This window comes from Molossus molossus, unplaced genomic scaffold, assembly GCF_014108415.1.
Source record: "Molossus molossus isolate mMolMol1 unplaced genomic scaffold, mMolMol1.p scaffold_m16_p_21, whole genome shotgun sequence".
NCBI classification, from domain to species: domain Eukaryota; kingdom Metazoa; phylum Chordata; class Mammalia; order Chiroptera; family Molossidae; genus Molossus; species Molossus molossus.
In genome coordinates, this window is record NW_023425357.1 from 30,522,280 (window position 1) to 30,543,794 (window position 21,515).

The 21,515-nt window shown below is 42.5% G+C and overlaps 1 protein-coding gene across 5 annotated transcripts in view; it reads left to right on the forward strand.

Annotated features, from left to right (window-relative positions):
* Nucleotides 1-9,928: 9,928 nt before the first annotated feature.
* Nucleotides 9,929-21,515, forward strand: part of RFWD3 (ring finger and WD repeat domain 3) — a 35,979-nt gene continuing 24,392 nt past the window's right edge. For 3 of the 5 annotated variants that reach the window (XM_036274881.1, XM_036274880.1, XM_036274879.1), the window contains exons 1-2: nt 9,929-10,523; nt 20,883-21,085. In XM_036274881.1, coding sequence (XP_036130774.1) covers nt 9,946-10,523; nt 20,883-21,085 — 781 coding nt within the window. In that variant the 5' untranslated portion in view covers nt 9,929-9,945. Of the gene's footprint in view, nt 10,524-20,882; nt 21,086-21,515 lie in introns of those variants that run through there. The other 2 variants (XM_036274882.1, XM_036274883.1) reach the window with 2 other exon arrangements.

The window sequence follows — 21,515 nt, forward strand, 5'->3', positions numbered from 1 at the left end:
GCCCCAACCTTACTTCCAATATCAAGTCCCAGAGTTCTGTCAGATATTGCAAACTCTAATGCCTATAGAGTCTCAGAGGAAATCTACATAAATGTGCTGAGCTAGGAGGAGACTTTAGTGAAGATGAGCATTTTTAAGGAGAGCCTCCACTCAGCTCCAGCCTTTCTTTTTTATCATGTAGGAATGGGATCTCAATGTTTCCAGAGCTTTACATTTTGTAAAAAGAAGCTAGATATTCATATTTCTCTGTAAATTTTCCATATTTTTAAAGGTTGGCATCTCATCAAAAATTATTTTAATGCTGCATAAGACAAACAAAATATGTTAATCTAGGAACTCCCAGATTTTTAAAAAATAATTTTATTGCTTTTTAGAGAGAGAGGAAGGGAGAGGGAGAGAGAGAAACATCAATGTAAGAGCGAAACACCAATTGCCTGCCTACTGCATGCCCCCTACCAGGGATCAAGCCTGCAAACTGGGCATGTGCCCTGACCAAGAATTGAACTGGCAACCTTTTGGTGCACGGGATGATGCCCAACCAAGCCACACTGGCTAGGGAGGAACTCCCAGATTAAAAAAAAAAAATTTTTTTTCTTTATTGATTTTTTAGAGAGAGAGGAAGGGAGAGGGAGAGATAGAGACATTGATAAGAATGTCTATTGGCTGGCTCCTGCATGCCCCCCACTGGGGATTTGGCCCACAACCTGGGTATGTGCCCTGACAGGGAATTGAACCGGCGACATCTTGGTGCCTGGGTTGACAATCACTGAACCACACCAGCCAAGCGAACTCCCAGATTTTAATCTCTGCTAGATTCAAACCCATGTCTTCTGACTGTGGTCCCTTTGTTCTGAATTTTTACACCTTTTTCATGATATATGCTTTACACTAACCCTACGTCTAAATATCACCCCCCTCCCCCTTCCGGAACTTATCCCAATTCATTTAATAGCAAATGTGCTGGGTGTTCCAATCACTGAGGAGACACAATAAACAAAATACATTTGGAGCTTATATTCTAGGAATCATCTTTGAGGAATAAAATTATGGCTGATTTCTATTCTTTCATGTATTTTACTTATTCTTTTTAAAACCTAGAACATGATGTTATAAATAAAAAATGTAGAAGAATAAACATGGACAGGTTGAGTATTTAAGTGATTCTAGAGCTTTTCATTAGGTTCTACTATTTTCATCTTTAAATCCTTTGTTGTCTTTACTGTAGGGCTTACAATGAAAATTTTCCCTTGTAGATTAATTATTCACACTCTGGCAGACCTGCAGGCAGAGGTGAATTTATTGTGAAACTAATAAAGCTTAATCTCCGGGGTCACTTACTTTGCACAGGATATCTTCCAAGGCACTGTACTTACTTTCCCCCCACTGTGTTGTAACCCAGAAGATCGACCACACTCAGACTCAATTTTTCAGTTTTAGGGGATGTTTTATTACCTGCGCAGGGACTGCAGCCAACCTACACAGAGGAGAACTGCAGCTCTGAGCTCAGGGGGAGGGTTGCTTATATAGGGCAGGGGTCATTCAAGAGTTTAGCAGAGCAAGCAAGCTGCTTGTACAGAAGCGGAGGCAGTTAGCGATAAGCAAGAGGGAACGGAGGTGGGAGGGAGCTGAGGCGAAAGGGAACTGGGTGAACTGGGTCAGCACACATCTATCCTGCTATTCATTCCATTATCCAAGTTTTAAAAACTAACAAATTCGAGATGGATATCAGCGGTCAGTCAGGTGCAATACACACATGTTTAACAGAGTTTTATGGGGTAAAGGGAGCTTCAATTTCTCCCTATCAGTTTCTTTACAGAGCATGCAGGACACTCTGGCCTTGGGGCCGTTTCTGTCCTCCCTTTTCCTGAAGGATGTTGCCTTTCAAATTCCCAGTGAAGGTCAAACTCTGGTTAATTTTTATGGGGCAAAAGCCGTCTATAACATTCCCCATTGTTCATCTTGCTGTCTCTGAGGTTGTTAATTAGGGCAGCTCAAAGACAAGTTGGATTCTAAGGACAGTGAGCTACAACAACTGTTTACTTATGAAATATTTCAAATACACAGAAAAATCAATGAAATTATACTCTGGACACCTATATACCCACCACCTTTTTTGACAAAGTGTGTATCTATCAACATGGAAAGCCATCAGATATTATTTTAAGATTAAAAAAGGACACCAGCCCAGCCGGTGTGGGTCAGTGGATTGAGCATCCAACCGTGGACTGAGAGGTCCGGGTTCGATTCCCTATCAGGGCATGCCTGGGGTTGCAGGTTCGATCCCCAGTGAGGAGTGTGCAGGAGGCAGCCAATGGATGTTTTTCTCTTACATTTATGTTTCTCTCTCTCCCTTCCTCTCTCGCTAAAAAAAAAAATCAATAAAAACATATTAAAAAACAAAAAAACAGGATCCCATCTATATCTCAATTTAGATAGATGAAGATTTTAAAGTTGACTTCACTGGATAGAGATAATTTTCTAATTAAAAAGTTTTTTTCTAATTATTTTGCGTTGAACACACAGTACTTATAATCACTCAAAATGTTTTACACTCTATTCTGTTACATATGTGCCGACAACAGAAAATTCCTTTCTCCTCAGATTATCCATGCTAAAACTCTAGCTATAGCAAGAAAAGGGGGCAAAAGTACAAATGCTAATGCTGGTTTTGGAGAAGAAAAATATTGAAAAGCCATTACTTGGATCGGCAACTAATAAGTAAAATTTTGGCAATGTGCAGTCTCTGCCAAGGTTTAGATTTTAGCGATGCTTGAAAAATATTTGCTGTTAAATGATGTGGCGATAGGTCAATAGCAGGCAATTTATTGCACTGGTTTGGCTTTGAAAAGATCGTATAAGCGAAATCTTTCGTATGCGCTCTTCTCCCTGGGTCAAGAGGGTACATACGAACGGGATTGTCCCAGGCCTCTTTTTAGGCTGGTTTCCGGAGGGCAATATTTTCAAATGATTGGATTAGCTATCAGCCTTTGGATAAAGACAGGGGGAAACAGCAGGAGCTTAATATTTTCATTTCTTTTCAAAATGTACCGAGAAATCTTCTTACAACTTCCCCTCCGCCAGAAAGTTCAAGTAAAGAGGACTAAACCCCTTTCTCCGCTCTTCCGTTTAGGGTTTGAACGCAAGGTGACGGACTTCGGCTTTTAACCAATTGTACAAGGCCTTCTCGCGCGCGATTCCGCCTAGTCGGTTTGCGAAGGGCCAGCCAATGAGAGCGCCGCTCTTTCAGCCAGAGGCGACCAAAGGAAGAAGAAGAGAGGTTATTGGTTGGTGGCCGGGACTGCTGCCCAATAGGAGCAAGCCGCGCCCGCGATTTAGGCGGGCAGCTTGAGCTGTTGGGGAAGGGCGGTTGGAATCCGAGGTGAGGTGCGGGCTCGTGAGCGTGTCCGCGTCCTTCCTGCTTCAGGTGAGGAGGGTTCTTGTTTCTCCCCAGACTTTTCGCTTGTGGCTGCGGGATAACGTTCCGGGCTTGGTCCCTGGACGCGGGGTCTAGGGACGCCCCAGTGGAATCCCGCGGCCCGGGGGGATTCGGCCTCTCTGGGAGGCCTCCACCGTCGGGGCTGAGAAGCCCGAATCCCGGCTCTTCCGGGGTCTCTGAGAGGTCCGAGGTCGGGGGGCGGGGAAGCCAGGAAGTTCGGGGCGTCTTTGAAGTTGCCGAGTTCGGAGGCGAGTTCGCCGTAGGCCGGAGTCACGAGGCTCCCCAGCCGGTCTCCCGGGACAGAGCCTCAAACTCCTCATGTGCCAAGTAGTTGCTCCCCGTTCGGGGGCCTGTTAGTGGTCGCGCTTTGGAGTGACGCGAGGAGCCTCCCCCTCAGTTTTAGCTGGCCCTCCCTCCCAGCAGCACTGCGACGTGTACTCTTCCCGGCCCCGTTCTGCAGGTGCACTTAGTTGCACTGAGATGAGGACGCCCGCCCAAGGTCCCCCAGGAAGTACGTGCGGAGCGGGGATTTGGCCGCGGTCGGCCTGAGCCCTGACTCCCTGGCTCGCTTCTTGTTTTGATTGGCGGCCGTCGCGTGCCAGCGTGTGGACATCGATGGAAACGCGAGGAACAGCTTCGCCCGTGATAGTGGGCGGCTACAGTGTTCAGCTCCAGCTCTCGTGGCCCCGGTAGAAAACCAAGGCCACGGTTGCCCAAGGTGACCGAGGTGGTCTTCTGCCCTAGGCCAGCGATCTTCAACTTCGTGTGTCGAGAATTTCCAGCACGGGCGCTACCGACTACTTGGGGTCACTGACCTCTTTTCCCCCAGCTTGTCAAGTAAAACAAAAAAAAAACGACAACAACAAAAACGACAGCAGCCAACACAACAAGAGCCGGCGGTGTGAATACATCAAAATTATACCTATATTTTTTGTCAGATGGGCAAAAATAAATTTTTTGGTGTGCCACAGAATTTTAGTAATTAGTTTATGTGTGCGGGGAGGTGGAAAGGGTTGAAAAATCGCTGCTGTAGGCCCCCTTATCCCGAGGGCTGGAGGGATCGATATTTCCCCAGGTTCATTGGCAAGCTTTGCCCCAGCACTGTGCTCCACAGGGTTTCAGGGGGTTTTTTTGGTTTCGCTTTTTTTAAGGTGTGTGGTGGGTAATTCAGTAGGCGTTTAGCACCTGCTATGTACTTGTTGCTGTGGAAGGTAAAAGTGAAGAAGCTGGTGGATTCCGCTCTAGGTTTTCCTGTTTTAATCAGAACTGGTTGCTCTCTAATCAGAACTGGCATGTGATGGAAAGAGATTTCATTTTTTTAACTACACCGAAAAGAACAGAGAAGAATTTTTAAAAGACCTGTGCATTCACCACCTATGTTTAACAAATCTTGACCTTTACCTTTTGATATAATTGCTTCCATTTTTTTTTTAAAGAAATAAAAATATTAGCCCTGGTCAGTGTGGCTCAGCGGTTATAGTGTTGGCATTCTCACTGAAGGGTCTGTGGTTTGATTCCTGGTCAAGAGCAAGTATCTGGGTTCCATCCCCAGCCCCAATTTGGGAGGCAACTATCACATCCATGTCTTTTTCTCTTTTTCCTCCTCCCTCTCATTCTTTCTAAAAAAAAAATCTTTGAAAAAATATCCTGTATTTGGTGTTTTAAGTTTAGATAGTAGCATGCTTTTACATGTTTTTAAGTGTCCTAAAAATGGAATGCTAGAGGATTTGTTTTTAACCCACTTTTTTTTCCTGGACATAATTTGTGAAGAAATATTATGTTGGGGTTCTTAGTTGGAAGAGAGTTTATTATTCCATTTTGATCCAAGGTTTTGCTTTACTTTGTTCTCCATTTTTTGAGTCCTTTCTCTCTTTAAGTATTTTTCCTTTCTTGATTTTAGAGAGAGAGAAACATTGATGAGAGAGAACATCCATTGGCCGCCTCCTGCATGCCCCACACTGGGAATTGGGCCCACAACCAGGCATATGTCCTGACCGGGAATGGAACTGGTAACCTCCTTGGTGCATGGGTCGATGCTCAACCATTGAACCACAACAGCCAGGCTCTGAGTTCTTTCTTTATGGTACTTCAGTTAATCAAATATCTTGGCTTGATCTTTTAATGTTATTACTGTCTTAATTGGCTGTCTCTTCTACTTTCTGGAAGTGTCCTCCACTTTCTCTTCCACTCCTTCTATTAAACTATTTTATTTTGCTTATCATTTTTTCATTTCAAGGACTTTTCTGGTTCTTTTTGCCTCTGGCAATCTTTTCAGTAAGTTTGGAATCCTCCCCACCCCCGCCCCATTTCTTGAATTGTCTTTATTTCTTCCGAGTTTCTTCTTGTTTGTCTGCTTTGGTCTCCTTCATGTTGGAGGCTTTCCTTGAATATCATTTGATCCTTGGCTATTTGTTCATTTTTAAGAGGAGACCTCCAGAAAGCTGATTGGAAGTGACCGAACCTTATCAACCAATGGGCTATTACTTATTACTGTTAGATATATGGACAAACCCAGCCATTTTTGGGGGGGAGTGATAACTGTCAGTATTTATAAATTTTTTTTCCTTGAGCTGGTTTTCTCTAGAGAACAATACTCTAATCTCCTGCCTTGCGGCATAGAGAATGTACATAAACCGGAGTATTGTGTCCTGGATTTGTGCAGGGGAAGAAGCTGGATAGAAGGATTGGAAGTTTGTCACACTATTCAGTTTATAGACTTCACTTAACTCTTTTATATTGCCTTGCTACCCCACATGCTGATTTTTTTTTTTAAATTTTTTCAATTAAAGTTTATTTACATTCAGTGTTTATATTTGTTTCAGGTGTACAGCATAGTGGTTAGACGGTCATATACTTTACCAAGTGTTTCCCTCTATGTTTCCAGTACCCATCTGGCACCATACATAATTATTGCAGTATTATTGACTATATGCTGTACCTTACATCCCTGTGACTATTTTGTAACTGCCAGTTTGTACTTCTTTTTTTTTTTTTTTTTTTATCCTCACCCGAGGACACTTTTCCGTTTTTTGTTCAGGTAGAGTGGGAGGGAGAGAGAGGAACAGAGAGAGAGAGAGAAACATCGATGTGAAAGGAACACATCGAGTGGCTGCCACCCGCACGACCAACCAGGGCCGGGGACAAACTGCAACCGAGGTACATGCCCTTAGCGGGAACCGAACCCGGGTCTCTCTGGACCGCAGGCCGACGCTCTAACCGCTGAGCCAAACCGGCCAGGGCCAGTTTGTACTTCTTAATCCCTTCACCTTTTCAATCAGTCCCCAAACCCCCTCCCCTGTGGCAACCATCAGTCTGTTCTCTGTGGTTCTGTTTCATTTTTGTTTGTTCATTTATTTTGTTGTTTTGTGTTTTTTAACCTCATCTGAGGGTATGTTTTTGTTGATTTTAGAGAGAGAGAGAGAAAGAGATGAAGAAAAAAACATTGTTGTGAGAGAGAAACATTGATAGGTTGTCTTCTGTATGTGCCCTAATTGGGGATTGAATTTGCAATTTTGTTGTTGTTGTTAATCTTCACCCCAGGATATTTTTTCTATTGATGTTTAAGAGAGTGAGAAGAGAGACATCAATGTGAAAGAGACACATTGATTGGTTGCTTCTCACATGAACTCTGACTGGGATCAAACCTGCAACCCAGGTATGTGCCTTTGACTGGGAATCAAATCTGAGACCCTTTGATACTCAGGTGGATGCTCCAACCACTGAGCATACCAGCCAGGGCTATTTTGTTCTTTAGATTCCACATATAAGTAAAACCATATGGTATTTATCTTTCTCTGACTGACTTATTTCACTTAGCCTGATACCCTCTAGGTCCATCAGTGCTGACACAAATAGTAAGATTTCATTCTTTTTTACTTTTTTTAATGGCCAAATAGTAACTACATTATATATATGTGTCACCCATTTTTTTTTTTTTAATCCACTCTGTTGATGGGCAGTTGGGTTGCTTCCATAACTTCGCTGTTGTAAATAATGCTGCAATAAACATAGGGGTGTACATATTCTTTCAGATTAGTATTATGGGTTTCTTCCGAAATATACCCGTAAGTTGGAATCCCTGGGTCATAAGGCAGTTCCACTTTTAATTTTTGAGGGCCCTCCATACTGTTTTCTATATTGGCTGCACTAATTTGTCCCTCATGCCGATCTTAAGCCTGTCTGGTTTAAACCTCCAGTTTTCCTACAGCATAGGGTGGAATTAGCTTGCTGCTTGCTTCTCAAGAGCACACAATCCTCCCTGCTCTTTGCAGGCATTTGAGTTTCATCTTTTCAGCTCTACCATGTAGTTAAACCAGTTACCAGTCCAAAAAACTGATTTACATATTTCATATCCTGTTTGAGCTTGCTTTGTCTTTGTGATTTTTCCTTTTTTTTTTTTGTTAATCCTCACCCGAGGATATTTTTCCATTGGTTTTTAGATAGAATCGAAGGGAAGGGGGGGAGGGAGAGAGAGAAAGAAACATCCTTGTGTGAGAGAGAGAGACAGACAGACATCGATTGGCTGCCTCCTGCATGACCCTGACTGGGACCAGGGATTGAACCTGCAACCCAGATGTGTGCACTTGACCAGAAATCAAACCCATGCCACTTCTGTTTGTGGGCTGACAATCTAACCACTGAGCCAAATCAGCCAGGGCTGATTTCTCCTTTTTAATGCCTTTTCTTTTGAGGTGAGGGGAAGTCATCCTCCTGAGTTTTCGGGAATGACTAGAGAGGGAAAAATAAATATGTGCTTTATCCACCTTGTTTATTGGAATTCCTTTAATTTACTCTGTCCAGTCTGGTCTCTAACCCCATCACTTTGGGGAAACGGCTCTTTTCTAGGTTATCTGTCAGTTCCACATTGCTAAATCCAATGTCCATCTTTTCCCCCTCAGTAGCAATTGGCACACTTGACCATTCTCTCTTGAAACATTCTTTCAAGACACACCATTCTCCTAGGTTTCTTCCTACTTTATAGTCTTGTTTCTGGGTTCTCTTTCTGTAACTCTTATTCTTTTAATGTTAGTGTCTCCAGTTTTATTCCTTGTACTACTTTTCTTCTGTCTCTCTTTCTTTTTAGGTAATTTTATCTCTCCCAAGATTTTTTTTTTTAAATCCTCACCTGAGGACACTTTTGCATTTATCTTCAGATAGAGTGGGAAGGAGAGAAGGGAGGAAGAGAGAGAAAGAAACATCGATGAGAGAGAGACACATCGAGTGGCTGCCACCCACACGACCCCAACCGGGGCCAGGGACAAACCACAACCGAGGTACATGCTCTTAGTGGGAACTGAACCCAGGACTCTCTGGTACACGGGCCGACGCTCTAACCGCTGAGCCAAAGCGGCCAGAGCTCTTCCATGATTTTAAGTAGCATGTGTATTCTGAGGATTCTCAAAGCTGTCTACTCTTTTCAATCTCCATTGCTGCCACTGTTGTCCAAGCCTCTGTATCCACTAGCTTACACTCCCACAGTAGCCTATAAACCTCTCACCTTGTATGCACTCTTGCTCCCCTATATTCCATTCCTAGCACAGCAGAAACTCCTTATCAAGGCCTTCAGTGATGGTGTCCTGCCTTATCAGCCTCATCCCATGTTGTTAGCTGTTTTTTACTGTACTCATTACATTGGTCTGCTTTGTTTCTCAAATGCACCAAATCCATGTTCGGCAGGGACCTGTGTACTGATTTCCTTCTGAAACTCTCCCTTGGCTTTTATTTGGCCAACTTCTTTTAATCCTTCACTCCTTGGCTCAGTTTTATTCTTTCCAAGAGGCCTTCCCTCACTGTTGTATTTGAAGTGGTGCTTCTTGCCTCCCACTTTCAAAACTAGATATCACTATATCTAACTTTTATGTGTTTATTCTCCCATTTGCTACAATGTAAACTCTTTTGAAGGGTCTTATCCATCTTGTCTATGGGGTGTCTGACTACATAACAATGCTTAATAAGTCTTTTTAAATGGGATTAGAGATGGGAAACAGGTAATGAAAAGGATGGGGTAAATAAAGGTGCCCAGCCTTTATTGAGAAATTAGGTAAATTTCTACTTCAGTAATTAATTTTGCAAGTGTCCTTTCTCTGTTTATTGTCTGTAACTTGGTGCTGTGAAAGGTGAATATTGTTTTCTAAAATTAAATATAGCATTATATGCATTTGTTTTGGTAAATGTTCATATTCTGGTCATGAAAAAGAACTGCAAGAGGTCTGAGATTACTCAGACCCAACAATTGAATCCCTTAATTTAGAAGATGGTACTATGGTCACATGACTTCATATTTTCAAAGGGTAAACTAGACAACTGGTTGTAAGTGCTTGTTATGGAGAAAAACTGGATGGCTACCAAAACACCTCTTACTTAAATTTAGGTAACTAAAATCTCAGTTTTGCCAAGAATGATTCTAAATAGAATGCTACAAAACTAGGTATGATTATATCAGCTACATGACATGTTTTATCTATTTTACTAACTTTTTTTTTTTTTTTACAAATATTGCTTTCTTAGTGATGGCTCATGAAGCAATGGACTATGAGCTTCAGGTACAGTTAGATCATAATGCTGCAGAACAGTCTTCTCTGGCTGAAGTGGTCAGCAGCCAAGGAGGACTACCCCTGAATCAGCCCGCTTCAGCTGAAGTCGTCAGCAGCCAAGTCGGGGGACCACCTCTGGTTCAGCCTGCTCCTGCTGAAGTTGTCAGCAGCCAAGGGGGACCACCCCTGGTTCAGCCTGCTCCTGCTGAAGTGGTGAACAGCCAAGGGGGACTACACTTGCTGCAGCCTGCTCCACAGGTGTCCATTGACCTAACAGAGGAAGTGGAGGTCTTGGGAGAAGAGAATGTGGAGAACATCAATCCAGGAGCTTCAGAGGAGCATAGGCAGGAATCTGGTGCTAACCGCACGATCCGAGTAGCTTCATTGGAGTCAATGAGTAGCTTCATTAATGGACTACAGAGACTTCATGGCATGTTAGAATTCCTGAGACCACCTTTGGACCACAGTGTGGGGCCAGTAAGAGCCAGGAGGAGGAGAGGGACTGCTTCACGCAGAGCAAGAGCTGGAGGGTCTCAGAGGACAGACAGTGCCAGGTATGTAATGTGTGGATTAGTATCTCATTGGGAATTATGAAACTTAGTCTCGTCATAACCCCAGTGCTCGTGATAAGATAGGTAGGCATTGTGACTTTTGGCAAGTCAGGTAACTTTTCTGAACCCCCATTTCTTCATGGGTCAGATGAAAATAAAAGTGCTTGCCTTATTTACCTAACAAAGTAATTGAGGGGATATGATATGAGAAAGAAACATCGATCAGTTGCCTTCCCTACGTGCTGAGCCCACAAGTGAGGTATGTGCCTTGAACGGGAATTGAACTGGCAACCTTTCAGTGCACAGAACAACGTTCAACCAACGGGGCCACTCTGGCCAGTCAAGGGATATGTTATACTTAAGTGCTTTGAAAACTGGATGGTAATTTGTTGGCAATGGCTTCTTGTAGAGGCTGTTTCTTTTCTTTTTTTTTAAATATACTTTTATTGATTTTAGAAAGAGGAAGGGGGAGAGAGAAACATTGATAATGATGACATTGATTGGCTGCCTCCTCCACGCCCCCTACTGGGGATCCATCCTGCAACCCAGGCATGCGTCCTGACCTGGAATCAAATCAGGACCTCCCGGTGCATAGGTCGATGCTCAGTCCCTGAGCCACACTGACCAGACTCACAGTTTCTTAACTTGCAAGTTCACTCCACTCATTCAAGATTGATCCTTTTTGTTTGTTTTTTTAAACTTATCTTTGCCTGGCTGCTATGTTTCAGTGGTTAAATGTGGAGCCATGCACCAAGACGTCACTGGTTTGAGTCCTGGTCAAGCACAAGCCCAGGTTGGGCACCCAATCCTTAGTGGGAGGCTTGCAGGAGGCTGCTAATTGATATTCTCTCTCATTGATGTTTCCATCTCTCTCTAAAATCAATAAAGAAAAAAAAAAACTTTATTGTTATTGTCGAGCTGGTATAACTCAATGGATTGAGCGTTGTCCCATGGACTGAGAGGTCCCAGTTCAATTCCCAGTCAGAGTACATACCCGGGTTGCTGACTCAATCTCCAGTGGGGGGCATGCAGGAGGCAGCTGATCAATGTTTCTCTCTCACATTGATGTTTCCATCTTTCTCTTCCTTTCTGTCTAAAAAAGTCAATAAAATATATTTTTGAAAAACCTTTTGACTATATTGCAAATGTCCCTCCTTTTCCCCCCTGTTGAGCCCCTCTGCTCTGCTCCTGCACCCCCCAACCCCCGCCTTCTCTACACTATTGTTTGTGTCCATTGGTTATGCATATACGTATATAAGTTCTTTGATTTATCTCTTCCCGCGCCCGCTCCCCTTCCCTTTGAAGTTAGTCACTCTAACAACCAATTTGTACTTCTTAATCCCTTCACATTTTTCACCCATTCTCCCAATCCTCCTTCCATCTGTCAACCAACAAAAAGTTCTCTATCAGTCTGTTTCTTGCTCATTTTGTTTGTAGATTTAATTGTTGATAGATATGTATTTATTGCCATTTTGTTCATTTTTTAAATCTTTTTCTTCAAGAAGAGCCTTTGATATTTTGTATAATACTGGTTTGGTAGTGATGAACTCCTATAGCTTTTTCTTGCCTGGGAAACTCTTATGTCTGTCGATTCTAAATGATCTCTCTGCAAGTTAGAGCAATCTTGGTTGTAGGTTCTTGCTTTTCATTACTTTGAATATTTCTTGCCACTCCCTTCTGGTCTGCAAAATTTTTTTTGAAAAATTGACTGGCAGCCTTATGGGAGCTCCCTTATACAAGGTAACTGCTTTTCTCTTGTTGCTTTTAATATTCTCTCTTTGTCTTGAACTTTTTGCATTTTGATAATGGTGTATCTTGGTATGGATGTCTTTGGGTTCAGTTTGGGACTTTTTGTGCTACCTGGACTTGTATCTCTGTTTCCTTCACCAAGTTAGGGAGGTTTTCTGTCAATTTTTTTTCCAGATAGGTTTTCAGTTTCTTGCCCTCTCTCTTATTCTTCCAGCACTCCCATGATGCAAATGTTGGTACTCTTGAAGTCATCCCACAGGCTCCTTATACTATCCTCATTTTTTTGGATTCTTTTTTCTTTTTGCTGTTCTGATTGGGTGTTTTTTGCTTCCTTATATTCCAAATTGATGGTTTGCTTCTTGGTTTCACCTACTCTACTATGGATTCCCTGTAAATAATTCTTTATTTCAGTTAGTGCCTTCTTCATTTCTGACGGTGCATCCTTCATTTCTGACTAGTCCTTTTTATGCTCTTGAGGCCCTCACTATGTTCCTTGAGCAGCCTTATAACCAGTGTTTCAAACTCTGCATCGGTTAGATTGCTTATCTCCATTTCGTTTAGTTCTTCCCCCGGAGTTTTGTTCTGTTCTTTCACTTGGGCCATGTTTCTTTTTCTCCTCATTTGGCTGCCTCCCTGTGTTTGTGCCTATGTATTAGGTAGAGTTGCTATGTTTCCTAGAGTGGCCTGTTGTAGTAGGTGTCCTGTAGGGTCCAGTGACACAGACTCCCTGATCACCCCAGCTGTGCCCTTGAGGTGCAGTGCACCCCTTGTGTGGACTGTCCACCCTTCTGTTTTAATTGAGTCTTGATTGCTGTTGGCAATGGGATGGATTTACTCAGGCTGATCAACTGCAAGGACTGGCTATGCCCACTGACCACTGCCCTCTGACTACCTTGGCGGATCAACTGTGCAGGGGCCCACCACACAGAGCAAGACTTACTTCAGCAGGGATCTGTTACCCACTGAGTCCACTCCTTGAGTGTGTCACTTGTGGTGGTTGGGTGGTGGTGCTTCGCCGTGTTCTGAAGCTGTCCCCTGGGTGTGCTGGCTCTGGGCCAAGGTCAACCACTGCCTGTGTTCTATCTGGGGCCACCAGGCACAAGCTACAAAGCGATCTGCAGGTGGCTGCTGCTTGTGCTGGGCTTGGAGGTGCCCATGTAAAGCCAAGTTGTGAACCAAGGCTGGCTTGCTCCTAGTGCCAAGCCTGGGGCCACATAGTAAGACCAGATGCTGCTGTTTTGAAAGAATCTATGAAAATCTGAAACAGAAGCCAAGACGGGCCATTCTTATGGGAAAGCCACTGGAAACAGCTTGGGTGGGTCTGAAAGTTGGGTAGGGCAGGGCCTCAGGGAATCACCAGGGCAGAGCAAACAGTATGGGCCAGGTTGCTGGAGTCCCTGATATGGCAGCCATCTGCCAGCGCAGTTGGGGAGGGGCTCACCAAAGGAATAATGGCCTCTGCCAGTATGTCTGTCTGGAGAAAACTGCCCTACAGTTCTCGCTGCAATGCCAAACAACTCAGTTCTCTGTTTGTCTCGGCTGGAACCTGGAGGGTGTGAATCCAAGTAATTCGTGCGCTGGCCCTTTAAAAGAAACTGCCTGGGACTCAGCAGCCCCAGCCTCCATTCCTGTTTGTTTTTATAGCCAGAAGTTATGTGGCCTTTGCTTCCAGGCACTGGAACCCTGAACCTGGTGTGGGACAGGGACCCCTTGCTTCTCAGGGAGGATCTTCACAGCCGAGGTAGTAGCCCTTCTGATTTTTATCCTCCACATGTGGGTGTGGGACCAGCTTGTCTGCACCTCCACCTCCGCCCCTCCTACCAGTCTCCATGTGGCTGCTGCTTTAATTTCATAGTTGTAGGACTTTTATTCAGCTTGATTCTACGCGATTTTGAATGATGGTTGTTATGTAGCTTGGTTGTAATTTTGATGTGGTTGTGGGAGGAGACGAGTACTGCATTTATCTACGCCACCATCTTGATCAGAAGTAGATTGATCCATTGTTTATTGGCACTCCACAGAGTGGTGCAGTCTGGGGTTAGAGAATTCTTGTGAAAAGTAGAATGTGAATTAATATAGAGCTTGTCTAAGTGGGGATCATTCCAGTCCTCCTCACCTAAGACTGTGTTGAAGAGTTGGACATTTTCTTTCATAGTTTTTGGGTTGAACTTACCTCTTCAAGGTCTTAGCTGTCAAGTCTTGACAGAGTTTTTATAAAGAATAACAATTATCTATGTCTTGTCTGTTTTTAACTTCTTCCTGCTATAGTTACAATACTTTATTTCACATTTGGTCTTTTAAATGTTTTCATGTTTGAAGAGGTTGACTTAATTTTTGGACCCTGAGAGTGTTTTGTTCAGGGTCTCATAGCTACTGCATGGAAGAAGTAGAGCTGGTATTGGAACCTGGATTGAACTCGTTTTCTATATAGGCAGAGATAGGAGCTTCGAGCAGATTCATTTGTTTTCTTAACACTATGAGAATAGTGAGATCATACTAAAAAACAGTGGCTAAGCCATCATTTTACCTCTTACAAATGAGGAAGCCGATGGGATAATTTATGATTTGACCTGGGATAACTCTGGGATTGGGATTGTGCCTTCAGTTTTAGGATTCAGCATCCTTTTCCATGGATGCTGCTAATTACTGTAGCAGGGCCTACTATTAATGTTTCTCTAGTGCATGGTCTCTTCTGGAGATGACCCCATTAAGGATGGTGGGTGTCTAGTTCTGTGTTGAACAAGAGTTGCAAATGCATGTAACCCAGTTATTTTGAGGTGTCATCCTGTCAGATTATGAAGGCAAAATAAGATTTCACACATTTGTGAGATAGGTGACAGTACCTTGTAGTGCAATTTGGGGCCTCTGTTAAAGTGAGTAAGTGGGCTGAGAGTTGAGAGTGGTGTCTCCAGGGACTGGCTGACTAAGAGGCCTCTCCCAGTATTCCTTAGCTTTACTAAGATTGTTCATCTACTCAGTTGGGGAGGGGGAGTGTTTGATTGCTCTTAGTGCGGGACACGTAACTTGTGTTAACCAACTCACAGGAGAATGACACTTATAAACCAGATGCCAATTTACAGAGAGAGATAGAAACTCTACAGAGGTGAAGTTACCTTGTTGGCATGTTCAGCATGATTCTCCCAGGAGATATTTATACACAGAAGCCAAATAAGCCCTGGCCGGTTTTGTTTAGTGGTTAGAGCATCAGCCGGCGGACCAAAGAGTCCCAGGTTTGATTTCAGCTAAAGGCACGTACCTCAGTTGTGATTGGTCCCCGGTTCCAGTTGGGGTCATGTGGGTGGCAGCCAGTCGATGTGTCTTTATCACATCGATATTTCTCTCTCTCCTTCCCACTCTTGTCTGATGATAAATGTAAAAATATCCTTGCCTGAGGATTTCAAAATATAATAATAATAAAAAGAAGCCGAACAATAATTAGAAAATTGCTGATGTATGTAGAATCTGTGCTCAGTTACAGAATTTAGATGTTGAAAGATGTTAGTCAAGCTGTTTGACAGACAATTATGTTTGTCTCCACAAAGTGGAATAAACCTAAAAGGCCAGGGATTGTGTAGTTCAGTGTAAAGAACATGGATTCTGGAGCCAGATAAATGTGTTAAAACTTTTTTCCCCTAAATATTGTGTTGTAAGCAAATTCCACACTAAATTTACATTAAAAAGTGCTTTTCCAGGACTGAATTGCTCATGCTTTGTGAATTTCTTCATATAAATTTCTCATTATATTGTTTGGCATTTACTCACCTGACAGACTATCCCTAGGCCAGATGTTGAGAGCCTGGGTCAAGACGGGCAGTTTTTGCCTAAGAATATTATAACACGCCACCATGTGAGAGAATGAATTTTGCCTTGTAGAGATACATTGGTGAACAGGACAGATCAGGGTACCTATTCTTATGGAGCTTATGGGATCTGGGACTGAGGTTAAGCAGGGGCCAAAAACTTACCATACTATTATTTAATTCAGCAGTGATGAGGGAGGGACATTATTATCAAAATGCAGGGAAAGAGGAGCATTTCTTGGATTTCACAGCTGCACCCCCAAAGAGAAACCCCTAGCACTGCCTCCTATTGCTATACATACTTCCCCTTTCCTATGTCCCAACCTGAAGTTGGAAATGAATATTTTGCTTTGTAAAAGCAATATTAATGAGTAATTTTTAAGCAAGTGAATAACAATTTTTTACTTCTAGCTAGACTGAGACCAAGAAATAGAAGACTTGCTCAGCTAGTGTGGCTAAGTGGTTGAGCGTTGACCCATGAACCGGGAGGTCACTGGTTCGATTCCTGGTCAGGGCATGTGCCCAGGTTTGTGGGCCTGATCCCCAGTGGGGAGCATGCAGGAGGCAGTCAATCGATGTTCTCTCTCATCGATGTTTCTGCTCTCTCCTTCTCCCTTCTTCTCTCTCTAAAATCAATAAAGAAAAATTATTTTTTAAAAAAAAGGAAATAGAACACTCAAAGCATTAAAATCAGGAATGAAAGCAGGATCATTACAATGAACCTTACAGAAGAAAACAATAAGAAACTACTATGAATATTTTTATATCAAGAAATTAGATTACCTTGGTGAAATTGACAAATTTCTAAAAAGACATAAACTATAAATAACTCTCGAGAAAAAGAAAATCTGAATGAACCAATAAAATATCCAATTAGTAATTTTAAAACAAAATTCCTACAAAGAAAAGCCCAGAACTAGAAGGCTTCCATGGTGAATTCCACCAAACATTTAAAGATAAAATAAACAACCACCCATACTTCATAAACTCTTCTAAAGAATGGAAGAGATGCGTCCTGGTCAGTGTTGCTCAGCGGTTAGAGCATCAGCCTGTGTTCCACTCTATAAAAAGCCATGGAAGCCCTGGCCGGTTTGGCTCAGCGGTTGGAGCGTCGGCCTGCGGTACAGAGAGACCCGGGTTCGGTTCCCGCTAAGGGCATGTACCTCGGTTGCAGGCCCTGGTTGGTCGTGCGGGTGGCAGCCACTCGATGTGTCCCTTCACGTCGATGTTTCTCTCTCTCTCTCTCTCTCTCCCTCCCACTCTATCTGAACAAAAAATGGAAAAAATGTCCTCGGGTGAGGATAAAAAAATAAAATAAAAAGTCATGGAAAAAATATCCTTGGGTGAGGGTTAAAAAAAAAAAATAGCCTTGGCCAATGTGGCTCAGTGGATAGAGCATTGGCCTGGGGACCAAAGGGTCATGTGTTCAATTCCCAGTCAAGGGCATGTATCTGGATTACAGGTTTGATCCCAGGTCAGATTCGTGCAGGAGGCATCTAGTCAATGTATTTCTCTCACATCTATGTGTCTCTCTTTCTCTCCCACTCTCCCCTACCCCTCCCTTCCTCCCTTCCACTCTATCTAAAATCGATGGAAACATATCCTCAGGTGAGGATTAATAAAACAAAATTAAAAAAAAAAAAATGGAAGAGGAGCCCTGGTTGGTTTGGCTCAGCGGTTAGAGTGTTGGCCCACGGACCAGAGAGAACCATGTTTGGTTCCCGTTAAGTGCACATACCTCAGTTGTAGTTTGTCCCCGGCCCCGGTTGGGGTTGTTCGGTGGCAACCAGTCGATGTGTCTCTCTTACATCGATGTTTCTCTATCTCTTGCTCTCTCCCTCCCGCTCTATCTGAAGATGAATGCAAAAATGTCCTCAGGTGAAGATTAAAAAAAAAAGAAAAGAAAACAATCAGTGAGAGGTACACTATATTAATACAATAAGGGGGGGGGGGGTGATTATTTCAACCGATGCAGAAAAAAACATTTGACAAAAAAATCCAAAATCATTAAAACACACACACAAAATACTTAAACTAGGAATGGAAGGGAACTTTCTCATGAATGAAAAACTCACAGCTAAAAATTAAATGGACAAAGACTGAAAACTACCCCATTCAGAAACGACAAGATGTCTGCTTTTGCCACTTCTACTCACTGTTGTACTGGAAGGTCTAGATTAGGCAGAGAGAGAGAGAGAGACAAGGCATTTCAATTAGAAATAAAGAAATAAAACTATAGCTATGCAGATGACATAATCCATGTATTTATCATCAAGTTGTGGAAAAAGCCACACCCAAGAGGCCACATATTATATGATCCCATTCATGAAATGTCCAGAGCAAGCAAGTCTATAGAGGCAAAAAGTAAATTAGTGGTGCCAGAGGCTGGGGGGAAGGGGAAAAGAAGGAGTGGCTGCTTATGGGTACAGAGTTCATTTTAAATGTGGTAAAAGTGTTTTGGAATAAGATGGTGTGGTTGCATAACTTGTGGTTATGCTATAAATCACTGAATTGTACACTTAAATTGTGAATCAGAAAGGAAGGATTCATAACTGCTGCTAATTTTAATTTATTCACATTTCCTTTTTTACAAGGGTGAATCTTCTAGCTTTTGAATTGGATACCAAATAATTTTTATTTTGTTCCATTTAATCCTTTTTGTTTGTTTTAATCCTCACCCAAGGATATTTTTTCATTGATTCCCTGCTGCTGCTGCTGCTGCTGCTGCCGCCACCACCACCAGATAGAGTGGGAGGGAGGGGGAGAGAGAGAGAGAAACATTGTTTGGTTGCCTCCTGCAAGACTCTGGGGCTGGGTATCGAACTTTTCAGTCATTGGTCTGACGCTGTAACTGTTGAGGCAAATCAGCCAGGGCTAATCATCCAGTTCCCAAACGTCTTCCATCTCAGACAATTTGGTTGTTGACCAAGTTTTATTCATGGTAAAAATGTCAGTTATTGAACAAAATTTTGGTTCTAGACCTGACAACCCTTTCATGCTGATACATCAGCATGACAAAAAGCATCTCTCGGGCCACAAACAAAGGAGAGAATGCTAGCCAGTTTACTGCTAAACCTCTGGTTGTTAACATTTCAGGAAATTGTGCTGTGAATATTTGTGTGTGTGTGTGTGTTGGTTTTTGTTCTTTTGTTTTTTGTTTTTCTTGCTGGCAAAGTGGATGAATAGTAGTACAATCTTAAAACATAAAGAGGCCATCAAGAATGCTAATGTTGCTGCCATGGCCTGTGTAGCTCAGTGAAGCTGTTATGCTGTCTTCCTGAAAGATGACACCCCTGGAAATGATTAGTTTAAGGCTAGTAGGGGGTAATTTGATAAATTTAAGAAAAGTATTTATTTATAGATTAAACAGTACATTAGACATGTACTATATATAAGAAAGGTTAAAACGGAAATCATTTGAAGGTCTAGAATGAATGAATTCAATTTACATTTTCTAATAGAAAAGAAGATTCAGTTTTCGAGCAAATCACTTCTCGAAACACCCTTCTGGAATGAATTAAGTTTGAGAACCGAGGTTCCACTGTATTTTTTTTTATTATTATTATTGATTTTAGAGGGAGAGGGAGAGAGAGATAGAAACATCGATGGGAGAACATCATTTGGCTGCCTCCTGCATGCCCCCTACTGGGGATCAGGCCCACAACCTGCGCATGTGCTCTGACAAGGAATCGAACTGGCGACCTTTTGGTGCATGGGTTGACACTCAACCACTGAGCCACACTGGTCGGGCTCCACTGTATCTTAATGTCATAAAAGTAGTCATTGAAACTTCAGGTAGGTCACTTTTCGGTAATACTTTGTTGTTATTATTAGCTCAGTAGTATGTTCTAAAGTTCAGAACACCTTTTAGGTTTTTAATATAGAATGTCATTAATTCTCGGTTATAAGTGGAGTATGGTTTGTTACTTTGGAAATAAGGAAAACTGAGGTATAGTAGTGGTTATGGTTAAAAGTCAGCCAGCCAGAATGACTTGGCATGTTAAATCTGCTCCCAACTTTCCTCATCTTGAATTCTTTTTTGATATCATGCTATGCTTTTAACCTTACCCTGATACTAAACTTGAAAAGAAAAATAATGTCTTAAAATAGAGGTGAAATAATGATGACTGAAGCCAGACTTCATACTGTATCCCAAAAGACCTTGGTCTGCCTAGCTGTAGCAGCAGAATCCCATAAGACCATAATTTTTTTTTTTATCCTCACCTGAGGACACTTTTTCATATTTTGTTCAGATAGAGTGAGAGGGAGAGAGAGAGAGAGAGAGAAACATTGATGTGAAAGGGACACATCGAGTGGTAGCCACCCGCATGACCCAACCAGGGCTCGGGACAAATTGCAACTGAGGTACGTGCCCTTAGTGGGAACTGAACACGGGTCTCTCTGGACTGCAGGCCGATGCTCTAACCGCTGAGCCAAACTGGCCAGGGCCCGTGAGACCATATTTGACCAACAGGGCCCTTTTTTCTTCATGTCCACTCTCTCTTTCCAACCCCCTAATATTAAGAGACAAATTAAAATACTGACACATGGCCAAAGGGGCCAGTAAAGTGGAATTAGCTTTTAGCAGTAGGGTCAAGCTCTATTATGGGCTAATGTAATTCAGTGGAAAAGATAGTATACAGACCAGCCAACATCTGCCTAAATCTGCTATTCCTGCTTCAGTGTTCAAAGACAGCATTTGATGGCCTGGAGGTGGGTTGAAACGACTAGGATTTACCTCCAAATTACATTGGGTTGTTTTTGTGATTGTGGTCCTTTGTACTATAATTCTGTTTTCTTTCTGCTTAAATAGGTCCAGAGCACCGTTGGATGCTTACTTTCAAGTGAGCAGGAGCCAGCCTCATTTGCCAACTACCTCTCATGATTCAGGGGCTAGTGATCCTGTCTCTGAAGACTTGCAGGTATCAAGTAGTTCCGATTCTGACAATGACAGTTCCATAGAGTATGAAGAGGTTGTTGTCCACGCAGAGGAACCTGGAGCTGCTATTTTAGAAGGTGAGTATTTATCCAGGTTTGGATTCACAAGGATAACATACAGAAAGCTTAGACTCCAAAAGGCTAGAATTTCTAGGTATGTGTTTTGATACTTTCCCTTTCCCCCCAAATGTTGTGGATTCTTGCTTTATCGTACTGCTTACATTGGCCATAATTATATAGAGAGGATTTGATCTGACTTGCAATTTAATATGATTTGCAACCCAGTGAATCATTTATTTTGTAATGAAATTTATATATTACCTTTAATTTTTCTTAGGCATAAGAGAAGGAAGTAGATTTATTTTTTAAAAGAAAGGCTCTATATAGGGTTCTAGATAGAACCCTATCTATTCTACTTTTGAAGTCCTAGTATAATGTTATGTATTGTGCAAGTGGAACTTTATTTAGCAGTAGGTGGGCAGAGACCCCTTAAAACATATGTCCTGCT